Source organism: Prunus avium, chromosome 3, assembly GCF_965620075.1.
Source record: "Prunus avium chromosome 3, drPruAviu1.hap1.1, whole genome shotgun sequence".
Classification (NCBI taxonomy): Eukaryota; Viridiplantae; Streptophyta; class Magnoliopsida; order Rosales; family Rosaceae; genus Prunus; species Prunus avium.
Genome location: NC_142286.1, coordinates 39,044,896 through 39,059,592, shown reverse-complemented (window position 1 = coordinate 39,059,592; position 14,697 = coordinate 39,044,896). Strand labels below are relative to the sequence as shown.

At 38.3% G+C, this 14,697-nt stretch overlaps 4 protein-coding genes across 6 annotated transcripts; all 4 read left to right on the top strand.

The window, feature by feature from the left end:
* The first annotated feature begins 683 nt into the window (after positions 1 to 683).
* On the top strand, positions 684 to 3,980 carry LOC110761287 (uncharacterized). 2 transcript variants are annotated; one of them, XM_021963840.2, is made up of 6 exons: positions 684 to 930; positions 1,510 to 1,810; positions 1,942 to 2,048; positions 2,154 to 2,286; positions 2,417 to 2,611; positions 3,406 to 3,980. In XM_021963840.2, exons 2-6 carry the CDS (start codon positions 1,538 to 1,540, stop codon positions 3,688 to 3,690), a joined length of 993 nt encoding a protein of 330 aa, XP_021819532.1. In that variant the 5' UTR covers positions 684 to 930; positions 1,510 to 1,537; the 3' UTR covers positions 3,691 to 3,980. The 2 variants fall into 2 exon arrangements, with proteins under 2 accessions (XP_021819532.1, XP_021819464.1); XM_021963772.2 differs by having other exon boundaries at positions 685 to 930; positions 1,520 to 1,810.
* Positions 3,981 to 4,128: 148 nt separating this feature from the next.
* Positions 4,129 to 5,899, top strand: LOC110761670 (uncharacterized). The gene has a single exon (XM_021964248.2). It carries the CDS (start codon positions 5,127 to 5,129, stop codon positions 5,682 to 5,684), a length of 558 nt encoding a protein of 185 aa, XP_021819940.1. The 5' UTR covers positions 4,129 to 5,126; the 3' UTR covers positions 5,685 to 5,899.
* A 222-nt stretch (positions 5,900 to 6,121) lies between these two features.
* On the top strand, positions 6,122 to 11,732 carry LOC110760749 (uncharacterized). Of its 2 annotated transcripts, XM_021963104.2 has the most exons (17): positions 6,122 to 6,258; positions 6,360 to 6,539; positions 6,822 to 6,916; positions 7,053 to 7,166; positions 7,447 to 7,551; positions 7,710 to 7,781; positions 7,998 to 8,110; positions 8,388 to 8,528; positions 9,039 to 9,107; positions 9,452 to 9,539; positions 9,649 to 9,720; positions 9,814 to 9,914; positions 10,254 to 10,371; positions 10,825 to 10,884; positions 11,012 to 11,122; positions 11,270 to 11,363; positions 11,458 to 11,732. In XM_021963104.2, exons 2-17 carry the CDS (start codon positions 6,443 to 6,445, stop codon positions 11,484 to 11,486), a joined length of 1,479 nt encoding a protein of 492 aa, XP_021818796.2. In that variant the 5' UTR covers positions 6,122 to 6,258; positions 6,360 to 6,442; the 3' UTR covers positions 11,487 to 11,732. The 2 variants fall into 2 exon arrangements, with proteins under 2 accessions (XP_021818796.2, XP_088105900.1); XM_088249774.1 differs by having other exon boundaries at positions 6,177 to 6,539.
* Positions 11,733 to 12,542: 810 nt separating this feature from the next.
* LOC110760832 (UDP-glycosyltransferase 90A1-like) lies at positions 12,543 to 14,228 on the top strand. The gene has a single exon (XM_021963201.2). The coding sequence runs from the start codon at positions 12,612 to 12,614 to the stop codon at positions 14,079 to 14,081; it is 1,470 nt and encodes a 489-aa protein (XP_021818893.2). The 5' UTR covers positions 12,543 to 12,611; the 3' UTR covers positions 14,082 to 14,228.
* The last annotated feature ends 469 nt before the right edge of the window (positions 14,229 to 14,697 follow it).

The following is a 14,697-nucleotide window of genomic DNA, read 5'->3' as shown; positions in this document are numbered from 1 at the left end:
TTTTGGACCTCTCTCCTATATTATATTAATGTAATAAATATACAACTCACTAATAGATAATTTGTAATTTAAATTAATGGCCCCTTTAAATTTGAAAAATTTAGTTCTAACATGTGTTTTGAACACTTATATGTATTTGATATACTTGTATTTTCTATCTCGGCCTCCCTGATCTTATAGTTCTAGCTCCGCCACTGCTTTCATCATACGTGGTCGTTAGGGAGAAGCCCTAAATTATCTTAATATTGATGTTAGATCAATGACCCTTTGTGACTAATGACTTTTTTAATTGAATTATAAATGCAATTCCATAATTTCTCATATAAAAAAACTATCAATTGTATAAACACAAATTCAACTCATTATTTTCCATTAATTTAAAATTTAACGCGAAAAATCGTGGACGCACCAATATGATAGAGCATCTATCCAAAAATTTACGTTATTTATTTGCTTTCAAATTTGCAAGCCAAAATTTCATTTTCCTGTGTTGGAGCGTCAAGTTCAAAACTATCCAAGTTCCAAACAAGGAAACGACCGAAAAATATGTCCTGTAATAAAAAGATGACGACAATAATGAGAGGCAGTGGCGTTTTAGAAATTTAAGCGAAAACCGTGGGTGGATGAGAAGCCAAAATCACAACAAACAGAATTAATATGATATGGGAGGCGGTCACATGCAGGATCCCGAGTCTGCCGGCCCAGGTCGGGTTTTTTTCATACCCAAATACCATAAGCGGCGTCGTTCGAGTCTCATCATCTGTCTGCCCAGCCCAAGTCTCGCCGGTTACAGAAACCCAAAAAAATCTCTTATTTAAAGTCCGCCTATTTTCTCAGTGTGGACTTACTCAAAGCTTGTTTGACGCCTGCTCTTTGTTCGATCGCATTTTTCTCATTCTCTGTCCGATCAGTCTCTTCTACTTCTCTCTGGTACTCCTTCTCTCTCTCATATAATTGATGCTGCTGTTTTTGTTTTTATTTTGAAGCTCAAATCCCATTCATAACCACTGTAGAATTGGAATAAATTGTCCGATTTGAAGGGGAGAATAGTACGATTAGGGACTGTACCGCGAGATCTTGTAGTTTGCTCAGACTCACCTTTTAACTTCATCATCACCATCATCATCATCGTCATCATCTTTCACTGTTTTTAATATTTTTATTATAATTTGTTTATTTATTTAGCATGGTGCTAGTGCTTGGAGCCCTAGATCTTTTGCTAGGTTCAGTTTTACTGATTCTGTTTGGTTATTGGAAGAATTTTGGTTTCATCGTTTGTTCGTTTAGGAGAAACTTTGAGGAGGCGATTTGCATTAGCTGTAATGTAATTTGTTCCGCGTATTGTTATCGTTATGTGTAGTATTTTCATAATGCATTAGAGAATTGGAGGATGAGCTTGTGGTTTTCTAGATCTTTCAAGCAACTGGAATTGAATTTCTATCTATATTCTTTGCTATTGTGGATGTTGTTTTATTGCATTCGAGTTTGCTTGTTCACCGTCGTAATTAGTTTGTTTCAGAGTTGAAAGCCAACAGTAATGTCAGAGACAGCTCTGAGAGATCTCAACGCCATACCTGGATCTGAGAAGAAGAATGAAAGCTCTAGCAAAGGGAGCATAACTAAGCCCTTAGCTGGGAATGCTAATGAAAATCAGGAAGAATGCCAGAAGAAAGCCACTGCTGCTTTGGGTGCACTTTCTATAAATGGTGCCGAAGTTGCGAATACTGGTGTTGAGGTTGGAATTGCAGAAGTAGAATACATTGAGTCAGAGAATCTGAATGATCTAGAGGATGTTGATACAAGTCTCAAGGTATTCATTATGTGCCTTCTCATAGTGTTTTTGTGTAAACCTGACCTTTCGCCTCTGATGACTATGCATTGATATGTGTATGTATGTAGCTAACTGTATGATGTGCATACATTTCTTGTTTGATGTTTCAGACACTCGTAACTGGACTAGAATCTAAAGATTGGGTTCTGCTGTGTGAAGCACTCAATAATGTGCGTCGGTTTTCTATATTTCATAAGGAAGCCATGCTTGATATGTTGTAAGTGTCATGTTCTTACATAATGCTCTTGATTGTCAGAAGTATGTGTTATTGATGACTGTCAGTGTTGACCGATTTAACTATTGTCATCATTTTGTTCAATAGGGGAGATGTGATCTCACTGGTGGTAAGGTCTCTGAAAAATCCAAGAAGTGCTGTTTGCAAAACTGCAATTATGACATCTGCAGATATTTTCAATGCTTACAACGATCTTGTAGTTGATTCATTGGACCCTCTGGTAAACTTGAATTCTTTGAAGTTTTGCTGCTATATTGGTTTGCTTTGTTTTTATAGTAAAGGATTCTGCTCTTATATTTGATTTAATTGTTAGTATTTTCCCCCAATTTAATCAAACACGACCCTTGCAGCTTCTACAACTGCTTCTTAAGTCTTCACAAGACAAACGATTTGTATGTGAAGCAGCCGAGAGAGCTTTAGTAGCGATGACCACTTGGGTTTCCCCTCCGTTGCTGTTACCAAAGTTGCAACCGTATCTGAAGAACAAAAATCCTAGAGTTCGAGCAAAGGCATCAATGTGCTTTTGCCGAAGTGTTCCACGACTGGTATGAGGACTTATATATGCTAAATTCCTTGCCAAATTGTTTATTGAATTGTCATTTATTTATCAAAAGTGAATTTATTTATTTTTCTGAGTAACACACAGCATTTCAATTCAGTGCTCTCATATAATTTTACTTTCTTTCATACTTTTGGCTATTAATGTTTTGATTGGTCTTGGTAATATTTCCTTCACCCCCCCAACCCCCAAATTGCTATTACATTGGTGTCTAAGTTCTATTCAGTTGTAGCAGCAGTTGCTTGTTTTCTTGTGCCGCTTTAGATGTTGCATCTTTTGTGTGGAGCAGAGTCTTATTAGGTTTTTTTCCCCTTTACTATCTGCCCATATGTAAACCTTTATACTGGTTTAGGGTCTGCTTATTGTTTGGACTCTGTGTTCTGAAACTGGAATTGGTGGAAATAGCTTAACCTTTCGTTAGCTTTCAAAATCAAGTGCTGAAGTTTCTTTGAATTTGTTTGTTCCTGTATTTATATTATGTAGATTCATCTTGCCCCATCGACCCCTGTACTTGCCCATTTACTTCTACACGAAATGTGTGCTTAAGAACAACAATCATGTGTTTTCTCCTGTCAACCATTATTCTCTCTGAGTCTACGTAGTTATATTGTTGTACATATACAATTGAATCTATTTTCTCACATGGTTGTATGTACATTTCCATTTCAATTTCTTTTATCTACTTGTCTGTTATCACATATTTGCACGTTTTGAGATAATGAAAACAGGGTGCATTTGGTTTCTTCCTGTTATATGCACTTATCCTGTGTCTGTCAACAGGGCGTTGAAGGCATCAAAGCTTATGGGATTGACAAATTCATTCAGACAGCTGCATCCCAGCTTAGTGACCAGCTTCCGGAGTCGAGGGAGGCTGCTCGAATTCTCCTTCTGGAGCTGCAGACTGTTTATGAGAAATTTGATGATCTCACTCCGGCATCAGTATCTGAGCATCCAGAACCGAGCTCTTGGGAGAACTTTTGTCAATCAAAACTCTCGCCTCTTAGTGCACAAGCTGTTCTTCGGGTTACCAATATCTCTCGGGAAGGTCTCGTTATGGGCTCCTGACACAGGTTCATATTGAACACGCACGAGTTTGAGTAGTATTATCCCCATTTTGCAACATATATGAGCTTTAGCAAGCCTATATCTGCCCTTGATTTGATTTGCTTCATCAAAATCTTTTTCATTTTTCGCGTCTGTAAATTCTTTGAAAGGTTGATATGTTTGGTATTATGGTGGGAGCACGTAGTTGATCCAGAATCGTATGATCATATTCTTCACACATGTCATTATTACAGCTAGGCCTTGTTCCTTCAATCAACGCTGATGAAATGTTGAGATGTTTCTTTTTTCAATCATTTGCTGTCAATCTGCCCCCACAATGACAATGTTCCTCACCCATATTATTGGGTCGAAAGTCTAATCAAGCCATTCATTATAGCTAACTACACCCGCTTAGCTTTGGGTTTTAGATGCTTTGTGATCATGACCCTTGTTTTTCCTTAGTGAGTACAAAAATTTATCTTCTAACTGGCTTAATGTCTAAAAAATAATAAGCCATTGCAAGGAGAAGAAAATTCCAATGCAATTTTCATCATCCATCTCTTAATTTGGGATTTTCTAGGTGCTCTGTTTGTTTTGTTGAACTTATCGAGTACAAAACAATAAGATGCGAACATATATATAGTAATTTATTTTTTTTCAAAAATCCTTTAGATGAGCAGTTGCTGAATGGTTCAGCTTGGTGGGTAACCGATCTAGTTCAACTTTTCTGGTGGATGCACCCTACGTCCTTTTTTCTCCTTTTAATTATAAAATTGGAAATTATATATCGCTCCATCTTACAAGTAAGAACAAACTTTGCTACTGCAGCACAAGATTGTTCTAAGATAAAAATTCGTGCACGTAAACCCCATGCTCAATCAAACATATGATTTAAAAAACCAAAAAGCATAAAAATTCGTGCACATAAATCCTATTCTCTCCTCTCATTCTTAGTCCCATTCTAACTCTTATTTTTCTCTATGTTTTAGCGCAAAAAAATGAAAACTAAAAACTAAAAGCGAAATGGTTATCAGACGGGCTATTAGTTTTACTTTCATTAACACTGCAGGGAGCTTCACCTTAACCTAGATAAAGAAAGAAAAACATGAAAACTAAAGGCAACAGAGAGAAATCTCTGGATCTTCTTACGTTTCTTTTTCGTCTGGACTCCATTTGGTTTTTAACCACCTATTCCATGATAGAGACTAGTTAACCCTATCTCCTCTGAATTAATTTTAAAATTTGCCTCATTTACCCAGTGTTTTAGGTAATCTAATCTACTTTATGTTGTCATGAATAAATCTCCTCCCTCTTTGTAAAACAGAGCTGCCTTCTTATTGGTTGGTTTCCAATTAGTACATTCTAATGCTCTTCTTATTTTTCTAACCCACAAACTCCATTTTTCTTCAGATACTTTCAGCTTTCCAATACAGAATGAGAAGTAAGGGGATTTTACAATGAGTGAAGAGTTTCCAGGTGATGCAGTGCAGATTGTGGCAATGGCAATCTTCTTTTCTGTCATATTGTTATTTGTGGGAATTGGGTTCTTGATCTTAGTCCATGTTTGGATTGTTGGGAGGGCTTTCAGAAGAGGAGGGGTTGGTAATGGCTCTATGGTTGCCATGGCCACCAGTACAGGTGGCACAGCAAGCATGTCCAAAGATGACCTAGAGAAGCTTCCTAGCTTTGATTATGTAGCCAATTGGGACAAGCCAAGCAGCCCTGTGGATTGTGCAGTGTGCTTGGACAGCTTCAAGATGGGCGAGAAGTGCAGGCTGTTGCCTCTGTGCAAGCACAGTTTTCATGCTCAGTGCGTGGATGCATGGCTTTTGCAGACACCCATTTGTCCCATTTGCAGAAGCAGGACTGCTGAGCCTGGGAAAGAAGGGCCTGTTACAGATGCTAGCGTTCATCGGAGGGAAAGTCAAACAACTGGAAGCAGGCATTTGAGTGATATTAGAATTGAATTGGGGGAGAACCAGACAACAGAAAGTGGGCACCTCTCGGTCACCTGAGTGAATATGTTAGCATTGCTGCATAAGATGATTTCACATGTAATATATGCCAATCCTCTGTGTATATACACATGCAATATTTTATACACCCTCTTATTGTCAGCTAAATTTATTCTTTTTGGCTAGTTGGTCGGTGTGTCCTTTCTCTTAACCCAAATTCGAGTTCTCCCTCTATTTAAGGTAATTTAAACTATCGCTTGTATATAAAAAATAAAAAACAAACTCTTCAATGCAAGTCAGATCAGAATATGATTTGTTAACTAAGTATATATCATAACCATTCAAGTATAATTGTTGAAAAATAGCAGTTTAAATACACTCATGAATGGAATAAACTAAACTTGGAAGGAAATCAAATTCATGCTTTTAAAAGTAAAACAGTAGTTTTTCTGATAAACGTAAACCAGTCGACACCCGTAAGACGTTTGATTGTATTAAGTGTGATCTAAAAATGATTTACTGTTCTCTTTTTGGCATTTCATTCTGTTTCCGTGGTTTGGCTTCAACTTCACTCTCTCCCCCGACAGAAACACTCTGTTTGCAAGGAAGACACAAAACACTCCCTTAGTAGAAGGTAAAATATATACCAAAACCCCAAACCCAAAATAACCCTTTCATTTAATCCCAAGAAAGAATCTAACCTCAACCGTCATCTCATAATTCTTGTTCTTAAAGGAGCTGAATTCACAGGTTGGGCTGCTGTGCCATTGGCGATACCGCTTTCGCAGAAAACAAACAAAGCAAAGCAAAGCAAAAAAATGGAGCAAAAGAAGAAGGACATGATTCGAATTGAGCGTGAATCCGTCATCCCAATTATCAAGCCCAAAATCATCATGACCTTGGCCAACCTCATTGGTTCGTGCTCAACCTTGCTTTGCCCTTTTCGATTGATTTCTGGGTTTTGTTCAAAGTTTGTTGCTTTGGGCACTGGCGGCTTCATTTTAATTCATGGGTCGTCTTTGTTTCTTCAATCTACAAATTTAGAGTCCCTGCATTTCTCTGAAACTGATCCCTTGTCTTAATTCTTGATACCATTTATGGTTTAGATGCAAAGATTTGTCTTTTTTTTGTTTTTTTGTGTTGCTTAGTTTCGCATCATGCTACTTAACGAAAAACTGGGTGTTCGTATTTCTGCAGAACATAGTTCTGACCGGGCTGAGTTTTTAAAGCTCTGCAAGAGAGTTGAGTACACAATTCGGGCTTGGTATCTTCTACAGTTTGAGGATTTGATGGTATGCTCATATTTTGAGGGCCATGTTGACCCTGATACTATTCATATCTACAATTTGCATTGTTTATTTTCTCGTGTTACAGCCTGATATTTTCCGCTGATTATCATAAGTTTTGTTTGACACATTTTCTTTGCAGCAACTTTACTCCCTCTTTGACCCTGTAAATGGGGCTAAAAAATTGGAACAACAGAATCTTCCTCCTAAAGAAATTGATGTACTTGAACAGAATTTCCTGACGTACTTATTTCAGGTATGGCTGCTTCACTGTGTTTTAGTTTTTAGTTTTTCCTTGTATGGCATACAATTGAAAGAAACATGAAAAACAAAAAAAGGAAAAAAAAAAGAGAAATGAAGGCTTTTGTCACAATTGAATGATTATATTTATGCAAAGGAAAGCCAGTTTAAGTGTAGGAAATTAAATAATATCTGAACTGCCAAAATAGGACTAAACCAAATTCTTTTACTATAGAGTTTTACGAACTATCATTCTACAACAAGGGTGGAATATTTAAATTCTAGTTATGATACAGGTGATGGAAAAGAGTAATTTCAAAATAGCAAGCAATGAGGAAATTGAGGTTGCGCATTCAGGGCAGTATCTTCTAAATCTACCCATCGTGGTTGATGAGTCTAAGGTTTGTAATTACAGATATGTATTTCTAAATTTCAATTCATTAAGATTCGTAAGTGCAAACCTGCAAGTGTTAATGTAACTCTTGTTTCTTATTGTTTATTGTTTTTTTATGGCCCCTTCGCATATGCTGATCCCTTGTATTGTGCCTGTTGAATGCAGCTTGACAAGAAGCTTTTAAAGAAATTTTTTGAAAGGCGTCCTCAACCAAACCTTCCCGATTTTTGTGACAAGGTATTGTAAAGTTCAGCATAAAACACTATAAACATTTGGAATGTTTAAACCCAGTATTTTGAGTTGCTGATTATGTAGGATTGCACATATTTAGCTTATCCGCCTCTTCCTAGTTTGACGTAGGAAATATTAGTTAATCTCCCACCCTCCCTCTCTTCCTTCCACTATATCTCTTTCTCTAGAGGTCTAATCTGCATTTTTTATTTATAACTTCAGTACATTATCTTCCGACGCGGTGTTGGACTTGATCAGACCACTGATTACTTTTTCATGGAGAAAGTGGACATGATCATTGCACGCTTTTGGGCTTATCTTTTACGAATAACTAAGTAAGTAATTCTTTAAATGTTTTTGGTTATTGACCTTCTGCTACTGGAAAGTACATATTTTTGGAAATCATGGTCAAAACTGTTTAAACTTTAAAATCAGTGGACAGTTTTAAGTCATTTAATGGAGTCTATTTGAAACATCATCTTTTGCATCATTGGTGATTGGTATCACCAAAATTATTGAGAAAATAGCTGAGAAAATGTTCTTTAGATATTATTTGATTTAAGCTTAGCATTTCTTTGTGTATTTCGTTTTTTGGTGTTATTCTTGTTGCAGGGTCGGAAAACTTTTATCCAGAAGATCAAGTGGACGACCTAAGACAGATCCAAAGAAGAATGAGGAAATTAGCTCTGAAGCAGATGGAGAGGATGAAGACTTATATGTTGAACGAATCCGTCTAGAAAAAATGGAACTAAGGTTTTTTCTGCATGGCTTTAGTTTTAGTGTACTGTTTTTTTCTTTTTCTTTTTTCTTGAGCTGTTAGTTCTGGCAGACTACTATGCTGTATGCTGGCTATTCTATGCAGTTGGGTCTTATTTCCTCACTCTTGCTTGCTTAAATTTGGTTGGATGGATCCTGAAATTTTCTATCCATATTGAAACTTTGATTTTTTTTTTTCTCCATGTAGCATGCCTTGAATTACTCTCAAGTGTCCTAAAACTTTCTTTTCATTGTGATTCTAAAAGTTCTCTGTTACTCTGGATTCTCAGTGATACTCTTGATTTCAGACTATACTTATAGACGATCATGCAATAGCAATTAAAACCATTTTAAATCTGATTCCCTCTTTATGAAACATGCATACGTATAAATAGAAATATGCCTTTGATTTCCCTGCAAGGAGGCCTTTGATTTGACTTGAGTTCCTTGTCTCAATCTTATTGTGACTATTTCCACTTTTTGAAATTTATATGCTTTGTCCTTCAGTGCTAAAAATTTGCTGAGCAAGACCACGATCAAAGAGCCAACCTTTGATAGGATAATTGTTGTTTACAGGTACTGTTCTTTTTGTTGATAATGTCAAATTTTTTTCCTAATTTCCTTGTGAGCAATTTGGCTGGTATTAGGTTAGGCATATCAGTGTTGACAGTTTTAAATTATATTTTTGAGCATGTAGTCTCCTAGTTGCTTCGTGCAGTGTATTTTCTTCTAAAGGGAACAGAGCTTTGTCTAATATAGGAGAAAGTTCAATGCATGATACTTTCATAGGTTACAGATTTTTTTTTTTAAGGGTGAAGGGGTTTAGTTGCCTTGCCTCTAATTGGATTGATGCTCTAGGAAACAAGTCCTGAAAGAACCATGAAAAATAGTTTATTGATAAGAGAATTATGACTCTTCAGGCGAGCAAGTACCAAAGCAAAAGAGGAACGAGGAATATATGTGAAACATTTCAGAAATATTCCGATGGCTGATATGGAGATAGTTCTTGTGTGTTTCTCTCTCTCTCTCTCTCTCTCTCTCCCCTTGTGGAATTTTATACTCCTCGTAGCCCTTGTACCGCTGATGACCTGGTGTAGGAACCTTTTGCCTTTTACAGCCTGAGAAGAAGAACCCTGGGTTAACCCCAATGGACTGGGTCAAGTTCCTTGGCTCTGCTGTAGTTGGGCTGGTCAGTTAATTGAGATAGCAATGAAATTTGTCTTGGTGTACTGTTTGTCACTTTTTCTCGGCAAAATTTGGCTTACCATTTCCTTCTTTACAGGTTGCTGTTGTTGGTTCGATTGAAATGCCTAAAGCTGAATTTTGGGTTATTTTTGCAGTTCTTTCCACTGTGATTGGTTACTGCGCTAAGATATACTTCACGTTAAGTCTCTTATTACAGTTCATGTTTGGATTATATATTATTCTTTTAATTAATACGCATGTACACAAAAGAGTCTGTCACACATGAAATTAATATGCATGTGCACAAAATTGATAAAATTAATATGCATGTCACACATGAAAAAGAGAAGAGGGGAGTCTATATATCTGTGAAAACTTTTCTCTGACAAGTTGACATGATCAATCTTGTTCTGATGATGATGACTGGCCATGGGCTGTGGTTGCATGTTTGCATTGAGGGCTCACTTTGTTTGTTGTTCTTTTAATTGAATAATTTGTCAACTACTCATGTGCCTATGGCTTTTCAATTGTATGCAGTTTTCAGCAGAACTTGGTAGCATATCAGAACTTAATAACACAGTCCATGTACGACAAACAACTCGATAGCGGAAGGGGTACTCTTCTTCACTTGTGTGATGATGTGATTCAACAGGAAGTAAGCTGCAAGCTTGATAAACTTGTATTTTTGTGTGTGAATTATTGATGCATCTAACTGATACGTATGGAGAGCTTATTCTTGACCCATTGGAGTATAGTCTAATTCTCGTGGTTGCATGTACTTATGTGCACTCATATGTATGAGTCTGAACGCAATTAGAAGGATTTTTTTTTAGGTTTATTATGTCATACTTGATTTTTGTCAATTTAACACTTGATTTATGAGGGCCACCTTGTGAATAATCAAGCGTAAGCAAGGTCAGATATCGTATGACTAACAATGTCAGGTGAATGAGATGCAGTTGCGACATGTTAATAGTATAACTCAAAACTTTTTTGTCATTTTAAATTTGAATTGATTCAAGCTTAATATTAGCACTGATGCAGGAAGAGATTATGTTCAATACAGGACGAAAGGCTTATACGGTTACTCCATTTCTTGAATGTGCAGGTCAAGGAGGTGATAATTGCTTTCTATATACTAATGGAGCAAGGGAAAGCTACAACACAAGTACACATCTCTTAGATTGCTTTTCTACGTACATTTATCAGTTTGCTAAGTACTGCAAGAAATACAATGTGCATTCTTGAGTAGTAGAGTACTGATGAAGTCCTACTTGGGGATGATTTTATTATAGGATCTGGATAGGTGGTGTGAGGAACTAATTAAAGAAGAGTTTAACGCCAACTGTAATTTTGATGTGGACGATGCAGTTCATAAGTTGATGAAATTAGGAATTGTTGCTCAGGTAAGATTCCCTGCAGCCCTGATATCATGAGGGATGCGATAAACCGGCACCCTTGCTTGCAGAAGTCCAGTAACTAAAATGCTGAGCACTTTTCTTTTCTCGTTTTTTTTCTTTCTTCTTTCTCACTTGAACTTACCCATGAATTAGGATTCCGTTGGACGGTTCTACTGCGTTGGGCTGAAACGTGCTAATGAGATCATCGGCACCACCACGGAGGAGCTTGTCCTTAAGGCAAAACAAGGTGGGAGTGCTTGATGCTGTCGTGAGAATTTGGGTAGCTTTCTTTCCTATGTATACCTAGGAAAGTAACTTGAATCTGTTTGTGGCTTGGACAGGTGATACTTCTGCTCTCGAACAGCTCTAGACCATCGTCATCTTTGATGGAAGATTTCACTCAATTATTTCGTTCTTTGGAGTTGTTTTTTTTCTTTTTCCCTTTTTCACGTACAGTTATTTGTTTATATGTCTAATCTTTGGCGAGGTTTTTATTTTTCAATTATATAGGGGTATTTAGAAGTGTGCATGTAACTCAAACTCAGCTAGATTAGATTCCAGAATTTAGTTGATTATCCGGAATGTTATATAAATTGTGGGCAGACATTGTTGTAAATCAACAAGTAGCAGGCAGGCAGGCAGAAATGAGACTTGTTCGTTGATGAGATTATTCTTCTGAAACGACTCACTCAGCGCATGCAGCGTGAATCGTTTTGGGTGTCGGCAGCAATGGGGAGGAAGGAGGGAGTTGGGGTTTCCTTTGTTTTCCATTTATTTTTAATCTCATTTCTAGTTTTCAACTTTTTTTAAGGAACCCCTACTTTCCCCAAAAAAAAAAGAAACCCAAACAAACGAAGGGCAAATGTTTCACAACTAAGTCGCATAATGAATTCAATGGCTCTAGTGCGTTAATTATGTGTTATTGGGTTTTCATTTTGAGGGTATTTGGTTATATTCAAGTGAGGTTCTTGTTATTTTTAAAATTTATAAAAATCGACATCAAATAAATTATTCCCTCTGTTTTTCTCCTTTTTAACATCCATCACGATCAGCTTCCGTGGGTAATTTAGGTAAGCCAAAAAGAAGATATAAGTGTATCAGCTTAGGTCATTGACTTTGCCGACATTTTTTGTGTGGCTAAAGTAAGAAAGGAGAGTCGGAAATTCACACACACGGTACCATAGGAGCTTGAACCCATGACTACTATATTATATATAGGGTGGTGATTTTTCCACTTCCATTTTATTCATTTACACTCCCTTTTGGTTTTTTTAATATTTTTTACTGTAAGATAAAAGGAAGCGTAAGTGAACAAAAAAGGGGTGAGAACATATAATTTTTAAAAAAATAGGGTGTAAATGAATAAAATGGGAGTGGGAAAATCAGTACCTGGCTATATATATTGCACCAATGCGCATTTTATACGTGCACCTGCTACTCACTCAATCTTACAAAATTATTTCACAAGAAAGAAGAAAATCATCAGAAGAGAAATATGGGGAGTACGATTAATTCGCAGCATGTGGAGGATGAGGGCCACGTGGTTTTGTTCCCCTTCATGTCCAAAGGCCACAGCATCCCACTCCTCCACCTCTCCCGCCTCTTCCTCGCTCGCCGCCTCCGCGTCACCATCTTCACCACCCCTGCCAACCGCCCCTTCGTTAACCAATCCCTCGCCGATACCTCAGCCTCTGTGATCTCCCTCCCTTTCCCTCAAAGCATCTCCCCCAAAATCCCCGCCGGCATCGAGAGCACTGACAAGCTCCCTTCCATCGACCTCTTCTTCACCTTCGCCCTCACCACCGGCCACATGCAGCCCGACTTCGAGCGAGCCCTCCAGACGCTTCCACGTGTCAGCTTCATGGTCTCCGACGCCTTCCTCTGGTGGACCCTCGACTCCGCCGACAAGCTCGGCTTCCCGAGGTTTGTTTTCTACGGCTGCGGCAACTACGCCATGTCTGTGTCCAAAGTCGTTGCCGAGAACCGCCTGCTGCAAGGGCCCGAGTCGGACGACGAGTTAATAACCGTGACTCGGTTTCCTTGGATCAAAATTACCAGAAAGGACTTCGACGAAGCTTTTACAAAGGATGATCATGACCAACCAAGTCAAGCCTCTGAGTTCAATATGAAGGCTGTGGTGGCAACAATTCGTAGCTTCGGGATGATATCCAACAGTTTCTATGAGCTTGAGCCTGTGTTTACTGACTATTGGAACAGTGAGTGTGAGCCCAAGGTCTGGTGCGTGGGGCCTCTGTGCCAGTTGGCACAAGATGAGCCACACGACGATCATCATGATAAGCCCATCTGGATTGAGTGGCTAGATGAGAAGCTGGAGGAGGGGAGTTGGGTTTTGTATGTTGCATTTGGAACGCAAGCTGAGTTGTCAGCCGAGCAGCTTCAAGAAATAGCGAAAGGGTTGGAAAACTCAAACATCAATTTCTTGTGGGTCATACGAAGCAAAGGGTCAGAAGAAACTGCGGGTTGGGATATAAATGGGTTCGAAGAGAGAGTGAATGGGAGGGGAATGGTGGTCAAAGAGTGGGTTGACCAGAGGCGGATCCTGATGCATGAGAGCGTGAAGGGTTTTGTAAGCCACTGTGGATGGAACTCAGTGCTGGAGAGCATATGCGCCGGAGTGCCGATTCTGGTTTGGCCCATGATGGCTGAGCAGCCATTGAATGCGAGAATGGTGGTGGAGGAGATCAAGGTCGGGCTGAGGGTGGAGACGTGTGATGGTTCAGTCAAAGGGTTTGTGAAGTCGGAGGGGTTGGAGAAGATGGTCAAAGAGTTGATGGAAGGAGAGAAGGGCGAGGAGGTGAGGAAGAAGGTGAAGGAGTTTGCTGAGCTGGCAAACAAGGCTGTGAAGGAGGGTGGCTCGTCATGGCTAACGTTGCAATCACTTATAGATGAGACAACATTAAGTAGCAAGAAACTAGATGATGAATCGGGATCTCATAATGAGTAGTTGGTAGGCTGCATGCATTTATTTACTTCTCTCTCTCTCTTCTTCTTTTTTTCCTATATATTTAAAATAAATCTAGAAATAATGGTACTTTATTTTTCTTTGCTTGTTTGAAAGAAATAATGTTGCTCAATGAGTCTCTATTTTATATTTTACGTGTACGGTTAGAACTTGTTAAGTTTATATCCTAAATGCAACTCTCAACTCCAAATCCTTGTCACTGAGATTTAAAACCAACCACATAAAAACCCAACAAGTAATTAAAAAGGAAAATGAAAACAGTCGCATTCTCACACCTCTGTTCACCGCTGCTTTTTTATAATGGTGAATCTCTACAAGAGTTTGGCTATCAAAATAATTGGATTTTGAATTGACAATTCAGTGGGAAAAGTAGCCGCCTCCACAATCCCCCATACGTACAGTCTGGTTTCTTCTGAAATCAACCGCACATGCATTTAAATCCTGCAAGTTTTATTTGGCGTCTATTGTATGTCCCGGTTCTTCCAGAATGTTTTTCTTTTTAGGGTGTTGTAATATCGGCTCGAAGTTGTTGTAATCTATAACAAAAATGCTAGTTATATTACATTGTATACTACTTCTCTAATAGAAGCGGATTTCA